General features: G+C 54.2%; 3 protein-coding genes across 3 annotated transcripts; 1 reads left to right on the plus strand and 2 right to left on the minus strand.

The window, feature by feature from the left end:
* The first annotated feature begins 557 nt into the window (after positions 1-557).
* GLT6D1 (glycosyltransferase 6 domain containing 1) lies at positions 558-8,159 on the plus strand. The gene is made up of 5 exons (XM_025982040.1): positions 558-637; positions 1,316-1,390; positions 1,705-1,746; positions 6,739-6,876; positions 7,487-8,159. The coding sequence occupies exons 1-5, from the start codon at positions 558-560 to the stop codon at positions 8,157-8,159; spliced, it is 1,008 nt and encodes a 335-aa protein (XP_025837825.1).
* A 580-nt stretch (positions 8,160-8,739) lies between these two features.
* On the minus strand, positions 8,740-14,200 carry LOC140596270 (minor allergen Can f 2-like). Its single transcript, XM_072744821.1, has 6 exons — positions 14,090-14,200; positions 13,299-13,432; positions 12,643-12,716; positions 12,324-12,437; positions 11,506-11,623; positions 8,740-8,824 (listed from the first exon to the last, which is right to left on the minus strand). The coding sequence occupies exons 1-6, from the start codon at positions 14,198-14,200 to the stop codon at positions 8,740-8,742; spliced, it is 636 nt and encodes a 211-aa protein (XP_072600922.1).
* A 2,159-nt stretch (positions 14,201-16,359) lies between these two features.
* Positions 16,360-25,700, minus strand: LOC140596272 (beta-lactoglobulin-1). Its single transcript, XM_072744827.1, has 7 exons — positions 25,611-25,700; positions 25,089-25,228; positions 24,177-24,250; positions 23,076-23,186; positions 22,444-22,545; positions 22,197-22,379; positions 16,360-16,457 (listed from the first exon to the last, which is right to left on the minus strand). Exons 1-7 carry the CDS (start codon positions 25,698-25,700, stop codon positions 16,360-16,362), a joined length of 798 nt encoding a protein of 265 aa, XP_072600928.1.
* Positions 25,701-27,105: the final 1,405 nt, after the last annotated feature.

Genomic DNA, 27,105 nt, shown 5'->3' on the forward strand with positions numbered 1-27,105 from the left:
TTTGTCCACGTGGCCTGCAAACGGACCTCCTTGAACAACCCACACCAGGCGTTCACAGCAGCTTTGCACACAATTGCCAAGAAGTGGAAGCAACCCAGTGCCCTGCCACGGCGAATGGGATAAAGTGTGGTGCATCCAGACAAGGGGAGAGCATTCTGGCTTGAACAAAGGTGAGTGATTGAGCCCTGAATTGAGGTGAGCGATCGAGCCGTGAGGGCACGGAGGCACTTTAGATGCACATCACCAAGTGAGCAGACCAGTGGGAGTCCTGAATTTTGCCTGGCAAAACTCCCTACACACGGGGCATCTGTGTTGGCAGGAAACGCTGCTGTACGAAGACCCGACAGACTGGGAGCAAAGCTGGCAGGAGCCAGGTGGGCCCTTGCCTCTCAGCTGGGGACTGCTCTGTCCACGAGTATGCACTTGTGGTAGGTTCAAGGATGGTGGTGACGTTCAAGGGACAGACAGGACACGAGAGAGCAGCACCATACAGCAGGCATCATTGTCTCCCGGAGCCCACGGGGAATCCAGGGGGGACCCCATGTCCGTGTGCCGGCATGCATCTCTGGGGACAGCAGGTGGTGGATGGGCTTCGTGGAGTACCTAATGTTGGCCTGCACTGCACGCAGCTGCGTGTGTGAGCCCACCATGTGGGGACAGGGCAGGCGCGTGGTGTGGAGCTGGGCTCCCCTGGCCCCCCGGGTAACAACAGTCCTGCATCCCGCAGGCTGGGCCCCTCACCTGCTTGCCCAGGACAAAGCCAACTCTGCTGCAGGCTGAGCGCCTTCCTCCAGGGTGTTGGTTTCTTTAGGTCAGGATCCCCTCTTCAACCAGCTGTGTTTTCCATGCCTCTGTCACTCCGTGGGACCCCAGGGATCCATGACCCCAATATTCTAAAAGAAAGGCCACTTTTTGGGGGCGCTTGGGTGGTTCAGCTTGTTGAGCATCTGACTTCCAATCTCAACTCAGGTCTTGATCTCAGAGGTGTGAGTTCTTGCCCCACATTGGGTGCAGAGCTTACTTAAAAATAAATGAATGAAAGAAAGGCTAGTTTTTAGTACGTTCCCCATTCATTGCTTTGTGATTTTAGTGAAGTTTGCATGGGCAGCCCCGAGTTCGACAGTCCTGGGGAATCCGATAACGAAATCAGGGTGTTCTCCCACCATTTTTCCCTTACGGACAGCACGCCCCAGTGTTATGGAGGCAAACTGCCCAATCTCGTTAAAGCACAACAAAACTAGGTAAATCGTGTGTTTAGATGAAGGTTAAAGACATAATGTCGGCTCTTTCTCCAACCTGTTTACCTTAAATGCAGCAAAGCCACTCTGGTGGTGAACGAGGGGGGTGAACCTATGCCATCTCCGTTCACAGCCTCTAAGCTGGTGCTACGGTGGGTTTGGTAAATCCTCCCAGTGGCATGCCCACAAGCCCTTTATTGCCGTCCCCACTGTGGCCATCACTCGGCACCAAACTATGAGGCTCCCCGACCCCCAAATGGGGTTGATCCTACCACTTACCCAGCTGGCAGCTCCTACCCTGGGGACCCTGGAGGGCTGTCTCCTTGGCTTCTCGAGGTCAGTGCACAGGCTGTACACCGACAGCTTTGAACCAGTGCCCAACAGCCCCTGCCACACCACGGGGCTCTGGAAATGTTTGCTGGATACATGAATGACCCACAATAACTCAGTTTTCCCTTTTCACCAGGGATGAAGTAGAACTCCGGCTCTCAGACTGGTTCAATCCGAGGTAAGAATAGACATGTCTGCTCTCACACAAATAATGGTGCTCAGTGTGGAGCGATAGATTTTTTCTGATCACCCCATTAGAGCTGCCCTGGGAGGCTCCCAGGGCTGGAGTATTCATTTTCTTTTCTTTTTCTTTTTTTAAGATTTTTATTTATTTATATGAGAGAGAGAGAGAGCGCGCATGAGCAGGAGGGAGGGAGAGAGAGGGAAAAGAAGACTCCCCACTGAGCAGGGAACTTGACGCGGGGCTCGATCCTGGGACCCTGCTATCATGACCTGAACCGAAGGCAGAACCTTCACCGACTGAGCTACCTGGGCATCCCTGGAGTTTTCGTTGTTTAGGCTCATCATCCTGACACACTCTCCTTGGTTTGACCTCCTTGGTCTTGTCAGTGAAAGACTCTCTTTGGAGGTGGTTTGAAACTACTGTGACGGCTCCTCTTGATTCTGGCACCAGCACTGGGGAGGCCCCATGTCTGTAATGGCTGCACAGTACCTGACTCTCTGGTTGCAGACCTGCAACTCGCCACTGGTTTTAGGTGGTCTGTAGTTTGGGGCTTTTGCAAGTAAGGCTCCAGTGATTAACCTTGTATGTAGGTGTTTTCACACTGTCATGTGAGTCGATCTGTGGGACAAATCCCCCCAAACAAAGTCATGAGCTCAAAGAAAGGGGGCACTTATAATTTGGATGTAGGTTGCTAAACTCCCTCTCAACAATCGTACCATTTTAGTTTCTTATGTACTGTAGATAAAGTAAGGTATCAGAAAAATCTCTTATTCTAGGCAAAACTGCTAGTTTAAAATATCCCAAGTCATTTTGCCTATCTGCAGTTATTACCGTTTGAGCGTATTTTGGTATGTTGATCATTCATTTGTATTTGAGCTTCTCTGAGCATTTTCCTCACATATTTATGTATTTTAAATGGACCTCAGCTTCATGGATAGATCTTTTTTTTTTTAAAGATTTTATTTATTTATTCATGAGAGACACACAGAGAGAGAGGCAGAGACACAAGCAGAGGGAGAAGCAGGCTCTGTATAGGGAGCCCGATGTGGTACTCAATCCCGGGTCTCCAGGATCAGGCTCTGGGCTGAAGGTGGCGCTAAACCGCTGAGCCACCCGGGGTGCCCTTTCGTGGATGAATCTTATCCATGATCCACAACACTGTTACCATGGGTTCATGCAAGCCTGCTTGTATTATTTCTGCATTTGCTTGCTTGCTTATTTTAATGCAACGGAAATTAAAACCTGCATATCCTTTCCCATCCCTTTACTCTGTGCCCTGTAACTTTATATAAAGAAGATATCACACTTAGGTACTTTTCTGGGATTTTTATTTTCTCTTGATACTGTAAGATTCACCCAAGTTTTGCACATTACTGAGGTTCATTTTGGGCAGCTGTGTAAACATCCACTGTGGAAATATAGGAGTTTATCCATCAGCTGTCCTGCTTGTGGGCACTTGGATCATTTCTCTGCTTTGCTGGCACCCTTCATACAGCTCACCTGGCATGTGTGTGTGGAACCTGCACCAGGTGGAGGTGGAGGCATTGGGTGGCAGGGCACCGGACCATCCAAAGTAGAAGGTCATACCAGGAGTTTTCCAAGGTTGACACCCAAGTGAATCCCCAGAGTTCTTGCTTTATGATGCTTGGTGCTGCCAACAGATGGCGCAAGTCTCTAGAGTTACGTCACCAAAAGTGATGGAGTGATAACCTCCCCCAACTTTATCCTTCATAAAACCAATGAAGAAACTGGCAAAAATTGCTATAATCAACTCTTTCAGAACTCTGGAAATCAACCAAAGGCTTGCACCAATCTGGGGGAGCATTTGCTCCAGAAAAAGAATAGTGAGCTTTCTGGCATTTTAATCAGTTGTGGGCTGGGTACTTCTCTCCAACTCTGCAGTGGCCTTGCACCAGGTCCTCCTGCCCTCCCCACCATGTGCGCTTGCCATTTATTGTTATGTTCTTTAGTTTTAATAGCTTCTGAACTATTTTTATAAAGCCTGTATTCTTTGTCATTTATGGTCACTGAAACCTCTGCTCAGAAAGAATCTGATTTATAGAGTGGCCACATTATTTAAATGATCCACTTTTCAACCCCAAATTACCAAACATGTGAAGAAATAAGACAGTATGGCTTTGTTTTAAATGGCTGAGTAATATTCCATTGCATATATACACCACATCTTCTTATCTGTTCATCACCTATCAAGGGGCACTTAGGTTGCTTCCATGCCTTGGCTATTATAAATAATGCTGCAATAAATATGATGGAGTATATATCTTTTGGAATTTGTATTTTCATTTTCTTCAGGTAAATATCCAGAGGTGAAATTGCTTCCTTTCTGAAATTTCTGTTTTAAAAATGTCAAGGAACCTCTACACTGTCTTGCACTGTGGCTTCAGCAATTTGCATTCCCACCAACAGTGCACAAAGATTCCCCTTTCTCCACACACTCACCAATACTTGTTATCTCTTATCTATTTCTATACAGGCCTTTTAACAGGTGTGAGGTGACATCTCCCTGTGGTTTTGATCTGCATCTCCCTGGCAATGCAGATGCTTAACCAACTTGCCACCCAGACATCCCAATTTTTTTTTTCATGCCACAAGTTTATTCACAATATATTGAGTATGTTGAATTCAAGAGCTTTTTTTAAAAAAGATTTTATTTATTTATTCATGAGAGACACAGAGAGAGGCAGAGACACAGGCAGAGGGAGAATCAGGCTCCCTGCCTGATGTGGGACTCAATCCCAGAACCCTGGGATCACACCCTGACCCAAAGGCAGATGCTCAACTGCTGAGCCACCCAGGCATCCCTTTTGTAGGATTTTATATATATACAAGCCATCTGCAAACAGGGTCATTGTTATTTTCTCCTTTCCAGTCCCCCGGGACTTCATTTCTTCTTCTTGCTTTATTGCAATGGCTAGAATCGACACTATTTTGGTGAAGAAGAGTTGGTGAGGATGGGCCTCCTTGCCTTGTTCCCGATTTTAGGTGGTTACTGCTTATGATGATTTTGTACTTTGGATCTGGATTTGTTTGCACCTTTTTTTTATAGTAAGACATCAACTGCTTAAGAAATAAGGATGTTTAGGGGATCCCTGGGTGGCGCAGCGGTTTGGCACCTGCCTTTGGCCCAGGGCGCGGTCCTGGAGACCCGGGATTGAATCCCACGTCGGGCTCCTGGTGCATGGAGCCTGCTTCTCCCTCTGCCTGTGTCTCTGCCTCTCTGTCTCTCTCTCTGTGTGTGTGTGTGTGTGACTATCATAAACAAATAAAAATTTAAAAAAAGAAATAAGGATGTTTAATTAATCCATTAAACAGATGTGAAAAGTGACATTTTAAGAGGTGTAGTCTCTTTGAAAAATGGATCAAACTCTTGAATTCAACATACTCAATATGTTGGTGAATAAACCTGTGGCATGAAAGAAATTGGGATGCCTGGGTGGCACAGTTGGTTAAGCATCTGCCTTAGGCTCAGGCCATAATCTCAGGGTTCTGGGATTGAGTCCTACATTGGGCCCCCTGCTCAGCAGGAAGTCTGTTTCTCCCTCTCCCTCTGCCCCTCCTCCCTGCTTGTGTTCTCTTTCTCAAATAAATAAATAAAATCTTAAAAAAAAAGAGAGAAACTGATGGTGCCCTTTGTCAAGTTAAGGTAATTCTCCTTTATTCCTATTTTTCTGGAAGTCTTCTCTCTTTTTTTTCTTCATGAATGGTTGTTGGACATCATATAATGTTTTTTTTTTCCTGTGTCAAATGATAACGGGCACCTGACTGTTATTTAATTTCTTGGGATGGTAGGTGTATCAAACGATTTTCAAATGTTGAACCAGCTTTGCATGTTTTAAGCCCTATTATTGAATATCTAATATTGATATTAGATATTGAATCTAATATCTCTATCCCTGTTTGGACTCATCTTTTTTTCTTTTTTCCTTCTGGATTGCACTGATGGACCTAAGGCAAGGGGAGGTTTAAAGAAAAGCATCTTCTAGATCTTCTGCGGTTGGGGGGAGGTGCTAGTGGAGAGGAGGATGGAAAACTGAAGGACTTAGGGAGATGTGGGGAGGCAGAGGCACTGTGCCTGCAGTACTGGCCTCAGGCAGTATCAGGACACCCTGACACCCTGATTCTGGGCTCCCATTTAAGCTGAGCCGGAGGTCGGAGGATGTGGCCCCTGGGCTGAAAGGCAGGTAGCGTGGTGACAAAAGTAGCAGTTGCTGGGTCTTTTTAAAAAGTATTTTATTTATTCATGAGAGACACAGAAAGAGAGAGAGAGGCAGAGACACAGGCAGAGGGAGAAGCAGGCTCCCTGTGGGGAGCCCAAAGCAGGACTCGATCCCAGGACCCTGGGATCACAACCTGAGCCAAAGGCAGACACTCAGCCACTGAGTTACCCAGGCATCCCTTCAGTTGCTGGGTTTTTTTTTTTTTTTTCGGTGCCTCTCAGGGCCAAGCCAGGGCTCCTTTATTCTCAGGGATGGGAGCCACACAAAAGGCTTTATTTACATGAGGAACCCGCCCGGAGATCGGAACCCCTGGCCTTCCCCAGTGGGCCCCTTAGCTCTGCAGGCTCCCAGGCCCCAGTCCATTGGGGCAGGCATAAGGGCGGGCTGGCCTTCCACGGCCTGTGCCCCCCAGGCAGGCGAGGGCCCCCAGAAGCACCGGTGCCCCGTCTTCACACAGTGACCTCGGCTTTGCTGTATACCCATGTATACCCATGTATATTAGCTCTGTGGCATTAGGCAGCCTACTCAACCAACCTGTGCCTCTGTTTCCCCACACCAAGAACAAGGATCACAGTAGTACTTACTGCATCGTGTCTTGCAAGGATTAAATGAGCTGCTTAAATCACCTGCACAGTGCCTGGCACGTGGTAGGTGCTCTGCCTGCGTTCACTGGTGTCTGTCGGACGGCCTCTGCTGCTGTCGTCGTGAAGGTGGAGCCCACTTTACTGGTTTCTTGTTTGTTCAACAGAAAACGCCCTGATGTTGTAACGACCACGGACTGGCTCGCTCCAGTCATATGGGAAGGCACCTTTAATAGACGGGTCCTGGAAGAGTACTACAGAGGACAGGACCTCACCATAGGCCTGGCTGTCCTTGCTACTGGCAGGTAAATGCAAACGAGCACATACAAATCTTCCACCTCCGGAAGGCTGCCCACAGGGACCCGTAACCATCGCATCTTGCTGTCATCCCGCAGAAACACCCTGATGTGGCTTTGTCCTTGCTTCACGGGGTCATTCATGTCATGTGGCTGTCTCTACTGATACTGTTTAGCTCACATTTTCTTTTTTTTTTTTTTAAGATTTTATTTATTTATTCATGAGAGACACAGAGAGAGGCAGAGACACAGGCAGAGGGGGAAGCAGACTCCCTGCAGGGAGCCTGATGTGGGACTTGATCCCAGGACCCTGGGATCACGCCCTGAGCCTAAGGCAGATGCTCAACTGCTGAACCACCCAGGCATCCCTAGCTCACATTTTCTTTCTTTTCAATGGGTGTTCCAAAACCTTAAAGGCTTTTCTCAGACCCCCTGGTTCACCACACCCTTCCTCACTAACCAGTGCAGTTGGACCTGCAGACTCGACCTGCCTACTCTTACCCACTGGGGGCTCTGTAGCATCCGTGACGTGTCAGTTAGATGACACATCTGGTGACATGTCTCTTTCCCTTGAAACTCTTAGGGAGCACCTTCCTCTGTACATGTGTGTGTCTTGCAGGATCGCAGACCAGTACTTAGAGCTATTCATGCAGTCGGCCAATAAGCACTTCATGACCGGCTACAGAGTCATCTTCTACATCATGGTGGATGCCATGTGTCAGCTGCCCAACCTGGAGCCGGGTCCTCTGCAGACATTCCAGGTATTCACCATCAGAGAAGACAGCCGGGAGGACTTTCACCTCATGCATATGAAGAACTTGGCTTCGCACATCCTAGGGCACATTCAGGATGAAGTCGACTTTCTTTTCAGCATGACGGCCAACAGGGTCTTCCAGAACGATTTTGGGGTGGAGACCCTGGGCACGTCTGTGGCTCAGCTCCATGCCTGGTGGTACTTCAAAGACATAAAGGACTTCCCTTACGAGAGGAGGTTCAGATCAGCGGCGTGCATCCTATTGGGAGAGGGGGACTTCTACTATGATGGCTCCGTCGTGGGTGGCACGCCTCTGGAGATTTTAGACTTCATCCAAGAATACCTGGAAGGGATGATTCACGACAAGGAAAATGGGCTGAACAGCACCTACGAAAGATACCTGAACAAGTACTTTTTCACCCACAAGCCCACCAAGCTGCTGTCTCCGGAGTACAGCTGGGACACGGCGCTGCAGCTCCCGGCACAGATTTGGTTGGTCAAGGCAGCGCAGTGCTCCCACATGTGCCTGCACACGTAGCCATGGGTTCTAGAGTACACAAGGCACCCCCACCCCGAGTCTCTTGTGGGTTCAGAGGTGGAGTTGTGCAAGCCATCGCGGGACATGTTTCTCCCTGCAGTTTTGAACCGTCCAGTTTGGTCTGAACAGGATAAAGAATAAAAGTGATTGTTTAATGCTTGGTCACAGCGATGTTGGGATCTATATATTGTAGAGCCGGGACATTGGTTAGGAGGCAGGAAATTATTTTTTTTTAATGGAGAAAGATTGTAGTCCAGAAAAAAAAATATATAAATACAAAAAGGACAGAGGATTAAAATAAAACGAAAACAATAAATGTTTGTCGGTTCACTGGAGAATACATAATAGGCACCAGTCCTGAGGTGGGCATTGCTTTGTTGAATCCCTACAAGTAATACCCTGCGATGGACATTGGTAACCTCCAGACACATGCCTTTCTTTTATTGTTACAAACAGGGATGCCTGGTTCATTTTTTTAAAAGCCATAGCACGTTTTTTCGTTAAAATGAAGGTATGCACTGAACTGTGTGGTCAAGGCACTCTGCTGGGCGCAGGGAGGGATAGCAAGTAGTTATTAAAATCAAGAGTTTTGTCCCGAAGCAGCCCGTGGCACAGGGCAGTGCAGGAGACGGGCCACGGCCTTGCTTTTGCAAGTCCGGTGCTGCCTGCAAGGGTGGGACATGGGTGAGGTGGGTCATGTGGGGTCAGGACGGGGAACCCTCCCCGTGGGAGGCGGCAGGTGTGGAGGAGAGCACAGCTCAGCGTCCTTGTGAGGGATTTGTGGACATGGGGTCTTCACAGAGGCCATTGAGGTAAATGAGGTCACGAGGTGGGTCATAAGTTCCCCAGGGCAGACTGGTGACCTTATATAACAGGAGCTCAGGGCACGCGCGCGCGCGCGCGCACACACACACACACACACGCTCACACACACACATACACAGGGACGAGCTGACACCAGGAACACAGACCATCCCTTCCCGGAATGGGAGCTCGGGCTGAGCAGGGCATCATGAGGCTGTCCAGATGAAAGCCAGGTCACTCCAGAATTGTCCCCCCCAGTTCCGCCCCTCTGAGAGAGAGCGCGGGTCCCCATACAGCAGGTGCCAACTGAGCTGCAAAAAAAAAAAAAAAAATTGAATCATGCAAGTAAGTAAAAATAGCATCTGCTCACTTTTCTCACATTGGGTCCCTTTTCATGAGCCCCAGTGGAGGTCTTCAGAGATGAAATTATCAAGCTTCTTGACAATATTGAATTTCAGGTTTGGGTATTTGTGATGCACCTATATTCATAGGGTAGGGTCCCATCCCTGAGTAATTATTGATAGGGGCAGAACTTTTGAGGTTTTGTGTTTATTAGGAATCAAACAGGAATTCATCGTAAGACAATGCAAGGAGTTAGATATCTAAACTTATTTTTTTCCTCCAAATCTCTTGGCCATTTCCCCCCAACACTGTATATTGAATAAATAATGCCTTGTGTGATGGGCCATTTGCCTCCTGCATTATTTCGTGACTCTATTCATAGATCTTTCTTCCTGCCCCTAATTCCGCACAATCGTAATAGCTGTCGGTTCACACTTGTTAACGACGGGATGGTACTTGTGTGACTTCTCTTTGAAGCATTTCAAAACTTTTGTTCTTCCCTGTGGATGCTAGATTCAGGTTTGCACTTCAGGGTAAAGATTCCACTGGGGTATTGATTGAACTGCTTGGATGGACAGGCTAATTTGAGGATAATTAAATATTCATGATATTGAAGATGATGCAGGAATACCCCATATCCATTTATTTAAGTCATTTTTTTCACTGTCCCAGAGTAAGGATTTAAAAAAAGTTTTTTTTTTCCTCCATATAAATGCTGCCGATTTCTTGCTAAATGTCTGAGCATCACTTCCTCATCATACCGGGTTCATTCTAGTTCTTGATTTGGGTTTCCTGGTTCGCAGGGAAGCATCGTGCTTTGAGCACCTGCTGGTCTCTGGCGTCTGAGTGAGCACCAGGTAGACATCCGCCCAGAGAGGGGAGGTGGAAGGGGGCCCACAAATGATTATCCAGGTCCTGCTGACCTCACCCTTGGCTATGGTGGGTGTTGCCTTGCTGAGGCATGGCCTTCTGGGAGACCTTGTCTGCCCCGGGGCGTTCCTGGGGCAGGATCCAGTCATACCTGTCTCTGGCATTTCCAGGTGGGTAGTATGGGGGCCCGTGACACAGTTTCCTGAGACTCTGCCCTTCCGTGGGTGGTCCTGGCTCCCCGGGCAGAGGGGGTGCCTTCTGTCCAGACACCGCCCTGGCAGCACCCTTGACTTCCAGGATAGGGTGGGGGCCTGTCTCAGCTCACCTGTTGTGCCAGTGCAAGAGCCTGTGTTTACCTGGCTCCTCTGGGGAGCACGGGCAGGTCCTGGGCTTGCTCTGCGCTCTCTGACCTGGGTGGGGACGGGCCCAGCGTGCCTCTCTGAGTTGTCCCTGGGCAGGAGCTGGGTGCAAGCAGGTCACAGGAGCACCAGGCGGCCCCTACCAGGGTTGTGTCCCTGGAGGACTCCAGTGCTTTGTTCACTGCAGCCCAGGACTCGAGGCGGCGGGGAGGGGAGGGCTGCCTGTCCCCTCCTGGCCGCTCAGCGTTGTCATGCCCCTGAGCCTGGCTGGGAGAGGCCAAGAGGGGGCTGAGAAGGGGGCCGGGCTCAGGCTGGGGTGGGGAGGGGGCTTGGGAGGCCTGGGAAGCCAGTCTGGAGGGTGGGAGGCAGCGGGAGAGGGAGGGCAGTGGGCAGGAGGAGGGCCAGGCAGGAGGGCTCCTCAGCTGTGACCTAGGCTCCGGCGGGGGGGGCACCGAGCTGTGGAGGAAGATGTGGAGATGGAGCTTTGCCCTTTCACTTTGCAACCAAGCAAACTCAGGGCTTAGCCCTCGTCCCCCCTGGGGGTCACCTTCATCTGCCCAGCACCCACAGATGGCCACAGCCTGCCCGCCCCCTGGGCGGGCACAACCCCACAGCTCGACCACGCTCCCCTTGCTCCGGGCTCTCTTTCTGGCACGCAGCCCTGGCCTGAGCAAGTCAGTGAGGGGACGACAAGGTCCCCGTGGAACGGGCACAGAGCTGGAGAAGGTGTCCCTTTGTTCGACGCACTCCCACCCACAGCCCTGCGTGTGTTCATGGACTGATGGTGCCCGGGGAGGGGGTGCGGGGACCAGGGGCTCCACAGCGGGAGCCTCTCTGACTCAGAGTCCGAATCCGCAGAATGGAAACCAAGGCCATGCCCAGGTCGCCACGTTTCAGGGGCTTTGTGCCATCCAGCAGGCACAGCGCCAGCACAGTGGCCTGGGTGCTGAGTAGGGTGGGGCAGGGGACACGTGTCTGGGGGGCCGTGCTCACCATCGAGGTTGAAGACTAGGGCTTGCTGCAGCTGGAACTTGGCGACATACTCAAGGTACTTCCTCAGCCACGCGGGGTCTCCGGGCACTCTTCTGGCTGAAACCACAGGGTGGGGGATGAGGGCACCAGAGCCCAGAGGCCGTGTCTGTTCTCCGAGTGTCCCGTCCTGCCAGCCTGAGCCCTGCCACTAGCTGGCTGCTGGGGCCTCACCCAGTCCCCCTCCCTCTTTGTCTCCCCTGAGAGCAGGTCCACTGTTGTCAGAGGATATGCAGTGCTCCCCAATGGGGCACCGCACATCTGGGTCCTCCCTTCACACAACAGTCTGCTGCCTGCAGGACCGGCCGCCCCCTCCCCGCTGACCCAGCCCTAGCCCCCACCTCCATGTACCTTTAGGACAAAGTGTCCCTCCAACCCCCCGGCCCCACCCACCCTCCTCCTTTGTGACCCCCCATCTTTTCCACGTGGCTCTTTCACTTTCTGAAGTCTGATGGGACTCAGTTGCTTTTAGATTCATTGTTTATCTCTTCCACTAAGGTGGGAGTGGTTCTGCTCTAGTGGACTGTCCCTCCCCCCCCAGGACATCCGGGCTCGTGCTGCCGATCCGTTGAATGAATTCCCGTGGCAGCGAGCGGGCAGGTGCAGGGATGCCCGACCCAAGGGGCGCCAAGGAAGAAGTGTCCGTTGGGTGCAGCTCAGAGCCATCCAGTCCAGGCAGGCCCTGCAACCCGGAGCGGCAAGCCCTATGCTCAGGTCTGGGCAGCCGCCACACGCGGCCTCGCAGAGACCCCCCTCCTACCCAGCAGGGCCCACAAGCTGGTGGTCTCTTCTTCGTCCTCCAGGCGGATGTAGAGAATGAGATTGCTGTAGTCCGTGCTGACGAAGTGGACGTGCATGCTGCTGCCTCCCTCCACTGTGGGAGACCCCAGCCAGGTGACCGGAGATACCTCTCTCCTCCACCGCCACCCTGGACACCCCCCTGGACAGCGCAGGGCACCAGGAGGATGTCTCCCGCCAGCATCGCACTTCCTCCACCCCCCTGGATCAGGGCATCGAGAGTCCCCTGCACCCCCCATACCCAGCACAGCACCCAGACCAGGGGGCTCTGGGCTACTCACAGGAGCCTTGGAACTGGCCTTGGAGCCCAGTTGGGTGGACGGTGATGTTCATTCCTTTGCACACCCCGTCTCCTCTGCGAAAAGAGGAGGGGGCATAGGAAGTCCCAGCCTATTCCTGTCTCTCGACCCCCTGGGGTGCCAGCTCAGGCTCTGCCCCAGTGGGACATTGAAGGAACCCTGGCTGATGTCCCTCCTGCCTCTCTGAGTCTCCTGGCTCCCTTGGCTTCCAGGGCCATCCAGCTGGGGGAGGGGGTGGGCTCTTGAGGGGCTGACACAGGGCCAGAGGGCAGGAGTAAGGAAGCAGGGGCTTCCTGTTCCTGGAGCTGCCAAACTCCCTGTCCTTGGCTTGGAGGTTCAGGTCTCTGGGTGGGGGGTGGGGGGGCCTGGTCCAGGCTGTCCCGGGTCACCTGGGCTCCACACACAGGCCAAGTCTTTATGCCCCATCCCCGGGGACAGGAAGGACCAGGCTGTGTGTTTCCCCCCTGCTCCTTGTCCTAAAGCTTTAGGGCTTCTGACATGAAACCTTGTTCCTCTTGGGAGGGTCTGGAGCCTGCAGCTCCATGCCACATGTCCCTCTGGTTCTAAGCACTGGTCACTGTCCCTTGGGAGGCCCCTGAGAGGGAGCCCCCTGAGAAGAGCTGCGGGGGCATGCTTACGTCCAGAACAAGACAAATTCCACGTCCTCATCCCGGGTCCAGATGGAGTGGAGGCCGAGCCTCAGGGGATCGGTGGGGGAGACCAGGTGGGCGCGGCTGGCAGCCAGCTGGATGGTCAGCCAGCGGCCCTCCACCTACAGGTGTGAGGTATGTAGGTGGTGCAGGGTCCCTGGCTGCAAGGCACCCGAGCCTCTGGGGTTGGCTCTCAGGCCCCAGCACCGCAGGCACTGAGCTGCCAGGGAAGGTCAGGGGCTAGAGGGGTGCCCTCGGTGGAGGGCGGGGTGGGAGACAGGTGTCCGGTTCCTGGTTGTGAATGTCCTTCTGTGTCAGGCTGTCCTGTCTCTCCCGCCTCTTCTTGTTGCCTCTCTTCTTTCAGCTCCTGTGTCTGGTCCAAGCGCTGTCCAAGCTCCAGATGCCCTGGCCAGGTCTGGGGAGGGGCAAGGGATGCCCAGGGACCCTGTCCTGGATGGCTTCTCTGGCCGGCTCCAGCCAGAGATGGAGATGGGCAGGGGTTCAGATGGGTGCATCGACTCTGGCCCCTTCCTGCCCCAGTGCTGTGCACACCCCTGCTCAGCAGGTCCAGTGGTGGGCACTGTGGGTGGACGAAGACCCCTACTCCTACCTGGGCCATGCCTGTGGCTGGAGGGGCAGCTGACCGCCTGCAAGCCTGCACCTCGCCTACCTGTCCGGCCTCTCTCCTCGGGTCCTGTCCCGGGGCACTGCCACTGCACAGCGCCAGGCACCCACACCCTCCCCAGGGCTTCTCCAGGGACCTGACCCTACTCCCTTACCTTCTGGGCCTGAAACCCCGGCTCTACCGGCACCTCTTCCAGAGCCTTCTGAGCACTGGCCAGACCCAGGCCAAGGGTCAGCAGCAGGAGTGGCCCTCGCAGCGTGGCCATGACCGTGGGGCCCAGAGGCTGGGGAGGCTGGGCAGCCAGCGTCCCTCCTTGGGATGCGTCCTCCGTCCTCCGGAGCCACTGGTCTGAAGAGCCGCCCTGGCTGGCCCAGCCATCCCGCCCAGCCTCCTCGGCCTTCAGAATCACTCCCACAGGAATGGCGGAGCCTCCCTGACACCTGCCCTGTATCTGAAGGATGTGAGGGGTGTCCCTTGGCCAGCAGGGTGGCTGCCATCAGGGTGGTTCAGCCACATTGCGGGTTGAGGCTGTCATGGAGGAGTCACCTCAGCCCCAGGGGCTCCCTCCCTCCTCCTGGCCTGTCCTCCCAAGACATCCATCCTCCCTGAGCCAGGAAGGCCAGGACCAGCCTCCTCCCTCCTCCCCTTCCATTGTCCTGGGATGTGTGCTAGGGGGAGTTCCGGGGGGCCTGGAAGGCACAGAACCCTCACGATGCTCAGCACCCTGGCAAGAAACCAGGGCCTGTGTTGTTGGTTTGTATTTACCTCAAGCATCTCTCATACCCTCTACAACTCACGGCCTCTCAGACCGACGACAGCACCCCTGCTGCTCACTACCCTCTCTGGGGGGCCTCTGAGCTGCACAGGTGACCAGGGCGCAGACCAGAGCCTGGAGCAGACACAATGTGGGTCTACAGCATGGGGAGGGGCAGGGAAGTCAGATCAGCCACTGGGGGAGTGGGAAGAGCAGGGAAGTCAGGGCAGCCACTGGAGGATGGGGAGGGAGGTCAGGACACTGTAGAGGTGGGCCCGTGGGCACAAGACAATGTCCTGGGGTGGCATGTCTGAGGATCTGATGAATCAGCCCAGCAAGGAAGCCCCCATTTTGGTACCAGGGGACCTTGGCTCCCCATCAGGGGTCCTGGGGCATTCTGCTGTGTCTGTCCCCTCTTCCTGGGCAGGAGAAATGGGAGAATGGTCCAGAGGCCCTGACATGAAGACCCTACACAGCAGCAGACCCCAGCCTGTCCTGAGCAGGCCTTTGCTGCGTGCCAGGAGCCCACAGACACAGGTAGCTGGTGACCATGAGGTGGATAGAGTCTTCTGGAACGTGTAGCCTGCCCAGGGCTCCACACAGGAGTGACAGTGTCACATGGTGCTCACCTCTCAGGAGGGGTGACGGTTGAGCTATGTGCTGAGCTGTGTGCTGGGGGAGGGGCTGGGTGAAGGGAGGAGGGAACAGTGCTCTGGAAGGTGAACAACGTGAGCCAGAGCCCTGAAGCAGGCAGGGGACAGGGGATGTGGGAAGGTGAGGATGCTCCACGAGGTCAAGAGGCCAGGTCCTGGGAGCTCCTGGGTCACGTACAGACTGTGGTTCCCTCTGTGTGACGGTAGCCAGTGGAAGGGTGTGATTGGGGTGACACTTTGGCTCGTGAGCTGTGAGTCTGTCAGGGTCACCCACTGTCCCTGAGGCCAGGTTGGCGGGGATGGGGAGACGAGGCCACGTTGGGGAGGTCGGGCTCGGAGCAGCAGCTGGGCAGCCAGCCAGCCTGGAGGGCTGAGGTCACAGGTGCCTGGATGCGGGCTGTGGAGAGTGCTTAGGTGGGTGTCAGGAACTGGCTGTGTCCTAGGGAGCAGTGTCCAAGCCCCAGATCGTTTCCAAAAAAGTCAAGAAAGTTATACAAGGTGGACTTGAGAAGACGTCCCTGCTGGAACAGCCAGGGCAGAGCACAGAGGGGCTGGGGGGAGGGGTTTTCTTCTTCCATCTCCCCCTGTCGTCCCCCTACCCCGAGGAGCATACAAGTCATTGACATCAGAGGTCAAGACTGGAGTGTCTGCGGGAGCCCTGGGCCTGCTGGGACTCTGCCCTGAGAGCCCCAGGGACTGTCAAACAGACTTGCTGCTGTGACCATCGTAATCTGGGGGTGAGGTGCTGTCCAGCCTTGCCTGTCTGGGGTCCTCCTCACCCATGGACACGAGGAGACCAGCTCCCAGCCATGGAGAGGTCACTAGGCCTTCACCAAGGGAGTGTCCCTGCAGCATCCAGGGTGGAATCTGGGATCTCAGGTGACAGCCCTGGGAGGGGTCGCCCTGTCCCCCGTGTCTGTGTGTGGGAATGGGCCTGGGGAGGGGCCAGGTGTGCTGGGCAGGACGGCAAGCACCTGGGCACGGGCTGTGAATCTGAGGCGGGCTCCACACGGTAGCTCACACACGGGGGTCACTGCGCGTGCCTGGGCTCGGTGGACCCAGGACGGTCACGGTCACGGTGATGGCCATGTCAGAGGCTGACACGTCCTTGCAGACTAGACACCAAGCGCACGCCGTGGACATCACCGGAGGACATCATGTGGACACCGTGGACATCACGCGGCAGTCCCCAGGGGCTCCTGAGGAGACAGCTCTGAGTCAGGCCTAGCATGGGGGTTGGGGACAGGCGGCCAAGGGCAGGACGGTGGAGCCCCTCGGGCAGAACTTCCCCGCCGGCCTTTCTGAATAGTTTGGGTCCTGCCGTGTTCACGGAATGAGAAGACTCGGGTGCCACCAAGCGGCCGTCCCAGGGATGTCAGCACCTGGCCTGGGCGGGAGCCCGAAGCTTTTCCTTCTGTAGCTGTGAGGTTTTGCATTTGAGTCAAATCTTTAGGATTCCGAGGGAGACCCGAGGCCTGTGTGTCTGCTCCGCACCAGCCCGCACTGTCCCCTTCGGCGTGAAACTCATTTCTGTGAGTGCTTCGCTCCAGCTCCATCCTGCAGACATCCCATCTCCCATCATCCCACCGCTTCTGGGGCGTCGCTGGTTTCTCTCCCTTTCGGGGTAACTGAGAACAAGGAATTCTTTTGCAGAGAGCGGACGGTGGAAACCTGGAGGTCCATCCCTGGATCCCTCCATCCCTGGATCCCTGGATCCCTCGGCAAGCTGGTGGTAACTCCAGGAATGGGAGCTCTGCCGTCGGGTCTCCCCACCGCCCTGACTCCAGGCCAGGAAGCTCAGCTGCAGGGTTTCTCAGGGAGCAGTTTTGATAACCGGCTGGGACGTGCATAGTAGTAGAAACTTCGGGCCACGCGAGCAGTGCTGGGCTGCAATGTGGAGGAACGAGGTTCCTTCTTCTGGGGGACCTGGGGAGACTGAGTCAAGGAGAGGCCATTGTTTCCTGGCAGCCCTGCTTGGGCTTAAACACAATTTAGGGAGGACATGGCAGGTTTTAGGGATACCCCACCCCAACACCTGCCTGCTGCCGGGTGTGTTTGTGTGAATCTATTTCTGGGCTCTTCACTCTGTTCTGCAGATCTGTGTGTTTCCGCCTCTACACGTACCACTGCCTTGATTCTTTGGGCTATATAATAAGATTTAAAATTTATGGATGGATTGATTGTTCCCACTTTATCATTTTTTCCCCAAAATTACTGTAGCTATTCTAGGACCTTTGTCTTTCCATAAACATCTTACAATAATCTTGTTGTCTACAGAAAAACCCTACTGGGATTTTGACAGGAATTGCATGAAAGCTGTATACCCCTGGAGGAGAATTGACATGTTTTACGCTGCTGAGTCTCGGTTCACGGACACAGTAAGACTATTTATTAGATTTCCTTGATTTTTTTCCCTCATTGTGGCATGGTCCTCAGCCTACAGACCCTATGTATGTTTCATTAGATCTACATCAAAGCATTCCACTTTTCTGGGAGTGATTATAAATGGCATTTTAAAAAAGATTTTATTTATTTATTCATGAGAAACACACAGAGAGAGAGAGGCAGAGACACAGGCAGAGAGAGAAGCAGGCTCCATGCAGGGAGCCCGACGTGGGACTCGATCCCGGGTCTCCAGGATCACGCCCTGGGCCAAAGGCGGCACTAAACCGCTGAGCCACCCGGGCTGCCCTGGCATCCTGTGTTTTAATTTCAGTGTCCACAGTCCATTGCTAGAAACGTAATTTTTTTTGTATGTTTTTCATATATTTTGCCACCTTGATGAGCTCATTAATTTAAGAAGGTTTTGTTGTTGTTTTGTTTTTGCTTTTGTTTGCAGATTCCTTAAGATTTTCTACATAGTTAATTGTATTATCTGCAAATAGAGATACTTTTATTTCTTCCTTTTGGAACTGTATGCCTTATTATTATTATTATTATTTTATTTTTATTTTTTTTTACTTTTTCTTGCTTTATTGTCCTGCCTAGAACTTTCTGCACTCTGATGACTAAGAGGATTGGGAGCAGGCATCCTTGCCATGTTCCATGATTCACCTACTCACCATCCATCCATCATTGATGAAAGCATTCATCATTCCCCATTTAAAGATTTTTTTATTTAAGAGAGAGAGAACATGATTTGGAGGAATAGAGGGAAAGAGAGAAAGAATCTCAAGCTGACTCCCTACTGAGCCTGGAGCCCGATGTAGGGTTCAATCCCACGACCCTGAAATCACATCTTGAAACACAGGCAGAGGGAGAAACAGCCTCTTTGTGGGGAACCCCATGTGGGACTTGATGCCAGGACCCCAGGATCCCATCCTGAGCCAAAGGCAGACACTCAACCACTGAATCATCCTGCGTCCCAGGAATTAAATTTTCTTAATAAGCATGGGGCTATTCAGATGATCTAGTTCATGCTGGAGGAGTTGTGGTCATTTGTATTTTTTGAGGAATTGGTCTATTTCATCTGAGTTGTCAAATTTATGTGTATAAAAGTGTTCATAGATTCCCTTATCGTCCTTTGGTGTCTGCAGGGCCTGTGGTGAGATCCCTTCTTTCATTCCTGAGCTAATAATTTGTGTCTTCTCTCTTTTTTTGTTTTGTCGGTGATGCTAGATGTTTCCTTTTCAATGTTTATGTCTTTTCTTTCTTATCATTGTCTTATTGCAGTAAGACCCTCAGCACGTATTGAACAGAGTACCGGCAGAGGACAGTCGTGCTTTGCTGTCAATCATAAGGGCAAAGCAATGAGTTTCTCACCCTTAAAAATGACGTCCGCTAGTTAAGTTGTTTTGTTTTGTTTTTGTTTTTAATTACCAGTGTAGGGATGTTCCCTTCCAGTCCTAGGCAGGATTTTATTTTCAGCTTCCCTCTAGCTGAGTGACAACTTCTGGACTATAGGTGGAGAAGGGAGGTGACGTGTGTTCCTTTCCGGATGGAGCATTTAACGGATGGTTTGAGGCTCTCTGGAGGTCTACAGTTTCCCTCTATATGGTGACCGGCAACCTCCTGGGGGTGGCTGTTTAACCACCTGGATTCCTGAGTGGCCAAGAGGTGCAATATCCCTGCTAAATGGTAAAGGACATTTGCAATAAACAAGAAATATATCTGATGCTTTGAGTCACTGAGATTTTAAGGTTGTTTGTTAATGTGGTGTAGATCAGCTTGTGTTGAGTGACACTCTTGATAGTGAAAAGTTTGCCTTGTTAAAGGGATATGATATATTTGAAGTATTTAAAAAAAACCAATTAAAGTTACTCTCTTAGCTAGTGAGGTTTGAATGTGTTTTCTAATATGGAAATGTCCTTGACTCTCTGGGTTAAATCATGATGTATTGAAATCATCGTTAGATTCAACGTGGTAATAAATCATTTAGATATTTGTCTTTATCCTAAAAGGGGATGTCTGCCCTCTTCTTCCTTGCCTCCTCCTCTTCCAGCTCTGTCATAGGATAGTCTAGCAACTTCCCATCTGTGTCTACACCTTGGGGCGACTGTCTGAGCTGGGAACCATCTGATAGCAGTTTGGTGGCTCTCGCCTATAGACTGGGGTCTGGAACTGCTCTTTATTTTCTATAGCTATAGTTCTTTTCAAATCTTCTTTTTTAAAATTAAAAATAGGAGCGCCAGGGTGGCTCCATCAGTCAAGCGTCCGGTTCTTGGTCTCCACTCAGTTGTGATCTCAGTGTGGTGAGACTGAGTCCCACGTAGGGCTCCACACTCAGTGTGGAGTCTGCTTGAATTTCTCTCTCTCCTCCTCCCCCTGCCCCCTCCCACTCATGCTTGCTCGCACTCTCTTTCTCTCTCTTTCAAATCAATAAATAAATCTTTAAAAAAAATCTTTAAAAAATTAAAAATGGATGTGCCATACAACCCAGAAATTCCACATCTGGGTATTTATTTGAAGAGAATGAAAACACCGATTTGGAAAGATATCTGCACCCCTGTGTTCACTGCAGCATCGTTGACAACAGCCAGGACATGGCAGCAGCCTACATTGTCCTTGGATGAATGGGTAAAGAAAGATGCGGTGCGCATATACACAATGGAATATATTCAGCAATCATGAGGAGTGGGATCTTGCCACTTATGATGACAGGGGAGGACCTAGAGGATATTGTGAAATTGAAAGACAAACACCATTTGATTTCACTGATAGGTGAGATCTAAAAAACAAAACAAATGAGAAAATAAACCACAAAGAAAAAAGCAGACTTATAAATACAGAGAACGAACTGGTGGTCACTAGTGGGTGGGGCGGGCAAAATAGGTGGCGAGGATGAAGAGGTACAAGCTTCCAGCTGTAAAATAAATAAGTCACAATGATGTGAAATACGGCAGAGGGAACGCAGTACTAACTGTACTAACACTGTACTAACTTCACACGGTGACAGGTGGCGACCACACTTGTGCGTTCTGCAGGGTACACACTTGTCGAATCGCTCTGCTGTACCCCTGAAACTAATGTGATGTCATGGATCAACTATATCTCAATTAAAAATTTAAAAGAAATTTTTTTCAAGTTTTCCTTTTAGCCAAAATTGGTCGTTAATGTTTTTCTAGATATGTATCTATTCCATCCATGGTTTTAAAACATCAAAATTATACATAAACTGTTATGTGTATGTAACATTTATATATAATTTTACGTATATAAAAATATGTGTATATGTTGTTAAATGTGAGTTGTTCTGGTTATTGAAGGAGCCCTGGTTCTGTGGGGTTCACTCCTATGTTTATGCCACTAAATGTCTGCGGAAAACAAGTCTCCTTTCCACCTCTGACTGCTTTTCCTAGACCCGCTAACCCGGGGAGCCTCTGCTTCGTTCTCGCCCTGAACGGGTCAGCGCGCTTGTCAGAACGTGAGGCTTGAAGCCCAAGGTCTTCCTGGAGCAGTCAGCCTCATGTTCCTGAGACACAACCTCCAGGGTCACGGGTGGCGCTTTCATAAGAGCACAGAATTTGATTGGCAAGTAATGTGTTTATGGTTTTCTATCGATAGTTATCAGATTAAGTGTTCAGCGCTTCTCACTTGTGGTCCTTTGTGACGTTTGCCCGGTGTGCAGGGATGACAGGCACGCCTGCAGCCCCTCGGCTCCTTCCTTGGGCTTGAGAGATCCCATCACAAGTGCTGATGCCCAGATGCCATGGACTGTGGGGCCCAGGCCTGAACCCCGCACCCTCTGCCCCGCACATCCCCCTCCCCGTTGCCCTGCACCCCCCACCCTGCCCACCCCTCATGCCTCAACCAGGAAAGACCCAGGCAGACTGCTCTGGTTTATCTCTTTATTGCTGGAGGAGGAGAGGCTCAGGGCAGGGGGACCCAGGCTGGGGCTCCAAGGAGCCTGGGGACTGGGAGGGCAGGACTGGCAGGACCTGGGGCTCCGTCCCCCCTGATTCCTCTGACGGGGGACAGACGGGGCAATGTCACTTCAGGGCCCTGAAACAGATGGGGGCTCCCCTGTGATTCCTGGGGAGCCTATCAGACCCTGAGGGTGGGGCCCGGCCTGTCCACCTCAGGCTGCAGACTGGTCAACCCACACCAGCCCCCCATGTTTGCCCCACCCTCGCCCAGGAGAGGCCATGGGGACATCACGTGGGAGCTTGACGGGGACATGGGAAGGACACCCCAGAGAGACCACTGGAGAGAGAGAGAGTGGGCATGCGGCCAGCCTGGCCCCCGCAGTCACCGGGAGGGACGCCAGGTTCCAGCTATTCCCGCAGAGGAGCCAGGGCCAGATGGAGGGGAACCGGGGTCCCTTGGGATGCCCCCAACCCGTGCACATATCCAGGCTGGGTGGGCGGGGACAGGGCTCTTACCTTACCCAGGAGACGGTTCAGGTGGGAGCTCACTAGACACGGCACTGCTCTGTGTGGGGAGGAGAGCGGTGGGGGGGTCACAGGTCGTAAGGACAGCCCCAGGCCCAGAGGGGATGGAGATGGGGTGGGGAGAGGGATCCCCCTCAGGGGCTGTAACCTCCTGCTCCACCCCGTCCAGGGAGGCCTGGGGGATGGGGGGCCAGTGCTCATGGCTGTCTGGCAGGTGAACCACACGCAGAGTGAAAGCAGGGGTATGAGGTGTGGGGTGTGGGGTGCTCACCTTCCCCCTGGGTGGGGTTCAAGAGCTGCATGTGCACAGGCAGAGTCTTGAGGGCTCTGTTGAATTTCCCTATGACCTCGTTGTCAACCTCCAGGGTCCTGGCTGTGGGGGTGGGGGGTGGGGGTTGAGGTCAGTCTTGGGCTCCGGGGTCCCTGCCCCTCCCCCTCACCCCAGGGCAGCGCAGGGGGTCTGCGTGGACATGGGAAGAGATGGCTTGCCGCTGCGGGCTGCTGACATGTGGACCGGGGGCCTCTGTCCCCCAGCTTGTGGTCCCCTGGGGAGCCTGGGAGCCCCGATGGTGCTTCTGGGACTGTGAAAATGTCACTTTATGTTTGTTTTCAGGATGTTACAATTCAAAGACATGTTTATCTCTGATTTGTCGCTTGGTGAAATAAAAGCAACTACGTTTACAAAGGCTTTGAACCTGCCCGTTTAGAGATGGTCACAGCAGCTCACATCTCTCCCTGTCACCAGCTACCCACAGTCCCCAAGGCGCCCTCTTCTTTAGCACCTGACCACCTTCTCCTGACAAGCCCTGGGGCCCCCTGGGGACTCAAGGTGTGTCCACCGCCCACCGAGGGTCACAGGGAGGACAGAGCAGCCGTGCTCTCTGCGGGCACAGGGGCGCATACCCAGGCACTGGCACATGAGGCTCTGCTGGGGGGCGTCCGTGTTCTCCATGCAGAAGAACAGGTAGTTGTCATAGTCCGTGTCGAGCAGGAAAATCTGGTTCTCCTCCACATCTGGGGGAACACCAGGATGGGGTATAGGACTCAGGTTCTCCACTCCTGCAGGAGGGGACGTGTGAGGTGCCCATGGCCAGCACCTGGCAAGGCCTGGGCGGGGGCTTCCCTGGGACCCGCACAAGGCCCCATAGGGCCACCTCCTAGATGGCGCTTGCCCCTCACTCGATCCCGGATGTCCCCAGCCCCGCAGCCTGGGACCTAGCGTGGTTAAAAGTGGTTTCCACACTGAGTTTGAGTGAATTGGACACCTCGGCGGGGAGAAGAGTGGCCTCTGGCGGCGGAGCTGTGTCCCCATGGTGACGAGGGACCAGCGCGGGTGGGCCCTTGATGCACCGCACTGCCTCGTGGCAGCTGCGTAGCCGGTGCCCACATCCCAGCCCCGTTGCGGCAAATGGTATGGAGCCCCTGGGGCCGGTCAGCAACGGTCCTGTGAAGCCTCCTCCTCCAGTCAAAGCCAGTCTTGGAGGCTGGCCCGGGGTGGGCAAAGGTGGTTGCAGCCTAGCCTGCCTGCTGGGGGGGGACAGCTGTGGTGGAAGCTGCCCCTGCCGCGGGGCTGTCTCATTTTGGATTCAGTGAGGAATGCAGAACGAGCATAGGAGGGAATGAGCCCAACAGGAGTGGAGGAGCGGAGGAGCCCAGGAGTGTCTGGGGCGTCATGGAGCCCTGACCATTGGGAGCAGGTGTCTCATTGGGCACAGATGGCCCAGGAGGGCAGGGCAGAGGGCAGTGGATGGACAGGCTCCCCCAGGCCCCACCCACAGGCAGCGAGCTTGGTCTCCTGGCCAAGCGTGCAGGAGGTGCTTGCAGGGGTGCAGGGGTCAGAGCAGCCCAGCAGAGACTCCCTGGGGCCCCAGGCCACAGCACGGATGGCAGCAATGGCAGTGAGAGCAGGCACTGAGGAACCCTCAGGCCAGAGCATGAGCCCCACGGCCCTGCCTGTGAGTTGGCGGGTTGGGGTCCAGCATGGCCCAGCAGCCCAGCACTCACAGTTGATCTTGAACTCAGCAGGGACCTCGGTTTTTTCTGCCAGGACCTTCTGCTCAGCACACCTGCCGTCCTCCCTGAAAGAAGGTTCCTCCTGTGGGCCGGCTGCACAGGCCTTACTGTGCTGGAGCCAAACCACAGTGGGGAGGAGGGCCATGCTCCAGGAAGGCCCCGGGCTGGTGGCTGGACCTGGGCTGCACTCATCATAATCTCTAGCGGGTGGCAGGTGACCAGATGGGACAGGACCACGAGGGGCAGATGGAACCAGAGGGAAAAGCTGCTGGGAGTGCCCTTGCGCCCACAGTCAGGGGCAATAGTCTGCATTTGGCTGGCCATCATGGGGTTTGGGTCCTACTCTCTGGCCCCCACACTCACCCAGCTCTCTCCTACACCCCACCCCACTCCAGGGGCAGACAGGGCTCATGGTAGGACCTGCCCGCCCCCCCCAGGGCCCAGCCCCAGAGCTGACCTGTCAGTCTCCACACAGGCCTCTCTGCACCCTGACCTGGAGCCACCCTGTGAGGTTGGCCTGTTGGCCCAGAGCCCTGGGTGGGGGCTCCAACACACATGGAGCTGCTCCCATTGGGACACTGCCCTGCCCACCCACTTGCCCATCCACCTGCCCTTCCACCTGACTATCTACCTGTCCATCCACCTGCCTTTCTACTTGTCCATCCACCTGCCCTTCCACCTGCCCACCCACCCGCCCTTCCACCTGCCCGCTCACCTGCCCACCTACCCGCCCACCTGCCTGCCCACCTGCCCATCCACCTGTCTCTCCACCTGCCCACCTAACTGCACATCCACCTGCCCGTTCACTTGTCAATCCACCTGTCTGTCCACTTGCCCTCCCACCTGCCTACCCAGAAGCCAAACCTTCACTGGACTCCAGCCTGGGAGAGGTTGCACACCCACCATTTGCGTAGAACAATCTCCAGGTTGTTCTGGGGGGTGGGCCTTAGCTCCTGGATGTACACTCTCAGAGGGGCGGTCTCAGTATCCAGCAGGGAGATGTCGCTGGCCGCCATGGCCATGGAGTGCCACGTCCCAGCCACCTGGGGAAGGGGCCGTGAGCTGCCTCTGGGCCCCTTCCCGTCCCCACAGAGGACTCTCCGTCCCTCCCAGGCCAGGGGCCGAGTCTAGGTGGGTGGCAGTCAGTGGGCTCTGGATGACCCTTGGCCATCTACCAGACACGGGGCTACAGGTTTCCACACTGGGAATCACGCACCTGTTACCCAGGTGGGTCTGAAGTACAAGTCACATGAGTTCCCTAGAACCTTCTGGGACTGGGGAAACCAAATTACAAGCCACCCTGAAGGCAGAGAGCCAGGGGCAGGTTTCCCGACGTCATGGCTTCTGCTCATGCCCCAGAGCCTGTGGAGGACCCCCTTCCCTGGCCACCCTGCAGCTCACCACCCACCCCGGCCGTCCTCGAACCTTCTGGAGGTCCAGGTCCTCCATGGTCCGGGGGACGACAGTGGCCTGGATGCCACACACGAGGGCCAGGGCAAGCAGAAGACTCCTCATGGCTGTGGCTGTGGTTGCGCTGAGCTCCCGGGAGTGAGCGAGGCCGAGCGGCGGGCTCGGGTCCTTATGTAGGGGCGGGGGCGTGCGGGCCAGCACCATCCAGTTCCCCATGCAGTTCCCGGAATCCCCGGGCTCATCCCCAGGCCCCCAGGGGGCTTCCTCCACCAGGACAATAGGAGGCCTCTTCCCTCCCAGTGGAATCGGGAAGGTCCCTGTGTCCCTTGGGCCTGGACGGCTCCTGGCAGGTCCCAGAGAGGAGGGTGGGGGCTGGAGGGTGAGGGCTGGCCGCCAGCGTCGGTAACACTTTCTGGGTCGCAGTCTTGGGCAACAAGTCAGAGTCAGCATTGGGTGCAGCTGCTTCCCGGAGGGTGGGCCTCAGGGCTCAGCCAGTGGCCTCAGAGCCCCCTGCCAGCCCTGGGGTCTGTGGGTGATGTGTCTGTGGTGGCCATGTGTCCTGCACAAGGGACAGACATCACCTATGTCCCTTTACCCCGCTCCTTCCTGCAGCTCCCCACTGCCTCCCCGGGTCACCCATGCCCAGCCTCCCTGAAAGGATGTGGTCCTTCCTGGTTTTGTCCTGTTTACCCTCCAGCCTTGGGCATCAGATCCTCCTGGGTCACCCCCCACCCCGCCGCCGCCCACTGCAGGAAGTGGTTGTGGGTACAGCAGGTTCGGGTGGCGCCCGAGGCAACGAGCCCTCTGCAGGCTCAGGTGCCGAGTCACCGGGCTGCGGTGATGGCTTCTGCAATCAGCAGGGTCGCCAGATGGCTGTGTGGGTCCCCTCAGGGCAGGGTGCCCGCGGGCCCAGCATGGGCAGCTTCCTTGTGATCGGAAAGGCCATAGTGCTGGGGCCCCGAGCCTGCCAGACCCCCATGCTTTACCTCTTCTGAAGCACTCACTGTGGCTCCTCGTGCAACCTGTCTCTGGCGACCCGGAGCTACAGGTGTGCCCCCGAGGAGTTTGGAGGAGAAGAGACCAGTCACAGAATATGTCCTGATGATCCACGTTGGCCAACCAGCACCCATGGGGGAGAGGAGTGAGCCCGTGCCCCGAGGGAAGGGGTGCCAAGGCCTGCGCACCCCTGGGGAGGAGGGCATGGGTTGGACAATGGAGCAAAGAGGGGGACAGCTGCCCCAGCAAGTCCTACAGACGGCAGCTTTGCTCTCCTGATGTGGGGCCTTGGGAGCTATACCCCACACCCACATGCGTTGGGCCTTTCCAGATGCCCATGGCCTATGTGTTGGGCCTTTCTACCACATGTCACTGTCAGCAGCTTGGATGGAGCCTAAGGGCTCTCCCACACCAGATCTGCTTTCTTTCTGCAGAGACGATTCACCCCTCTACAGGGGAAGAGCCCACCTTTGGGGAGCCCACAGGTCCTGGGCTCCTGGGGAAGGCAGGGTGG

Source organism: Vulpes vulpes, chromosome 2 (assembly GCF_048418805.1).
Source record: "Vulpes vulpes isolate BD-2025 chromosome 2, VulVul3, whole genome shotgun sequence".
In the NCBI taxonomy this organism is placed as follows: Eukaryota; Metazoa; Chordata; class Mammalia; order Carnivora; family Canidae; genus Vulpes; species Vulpes vulpes.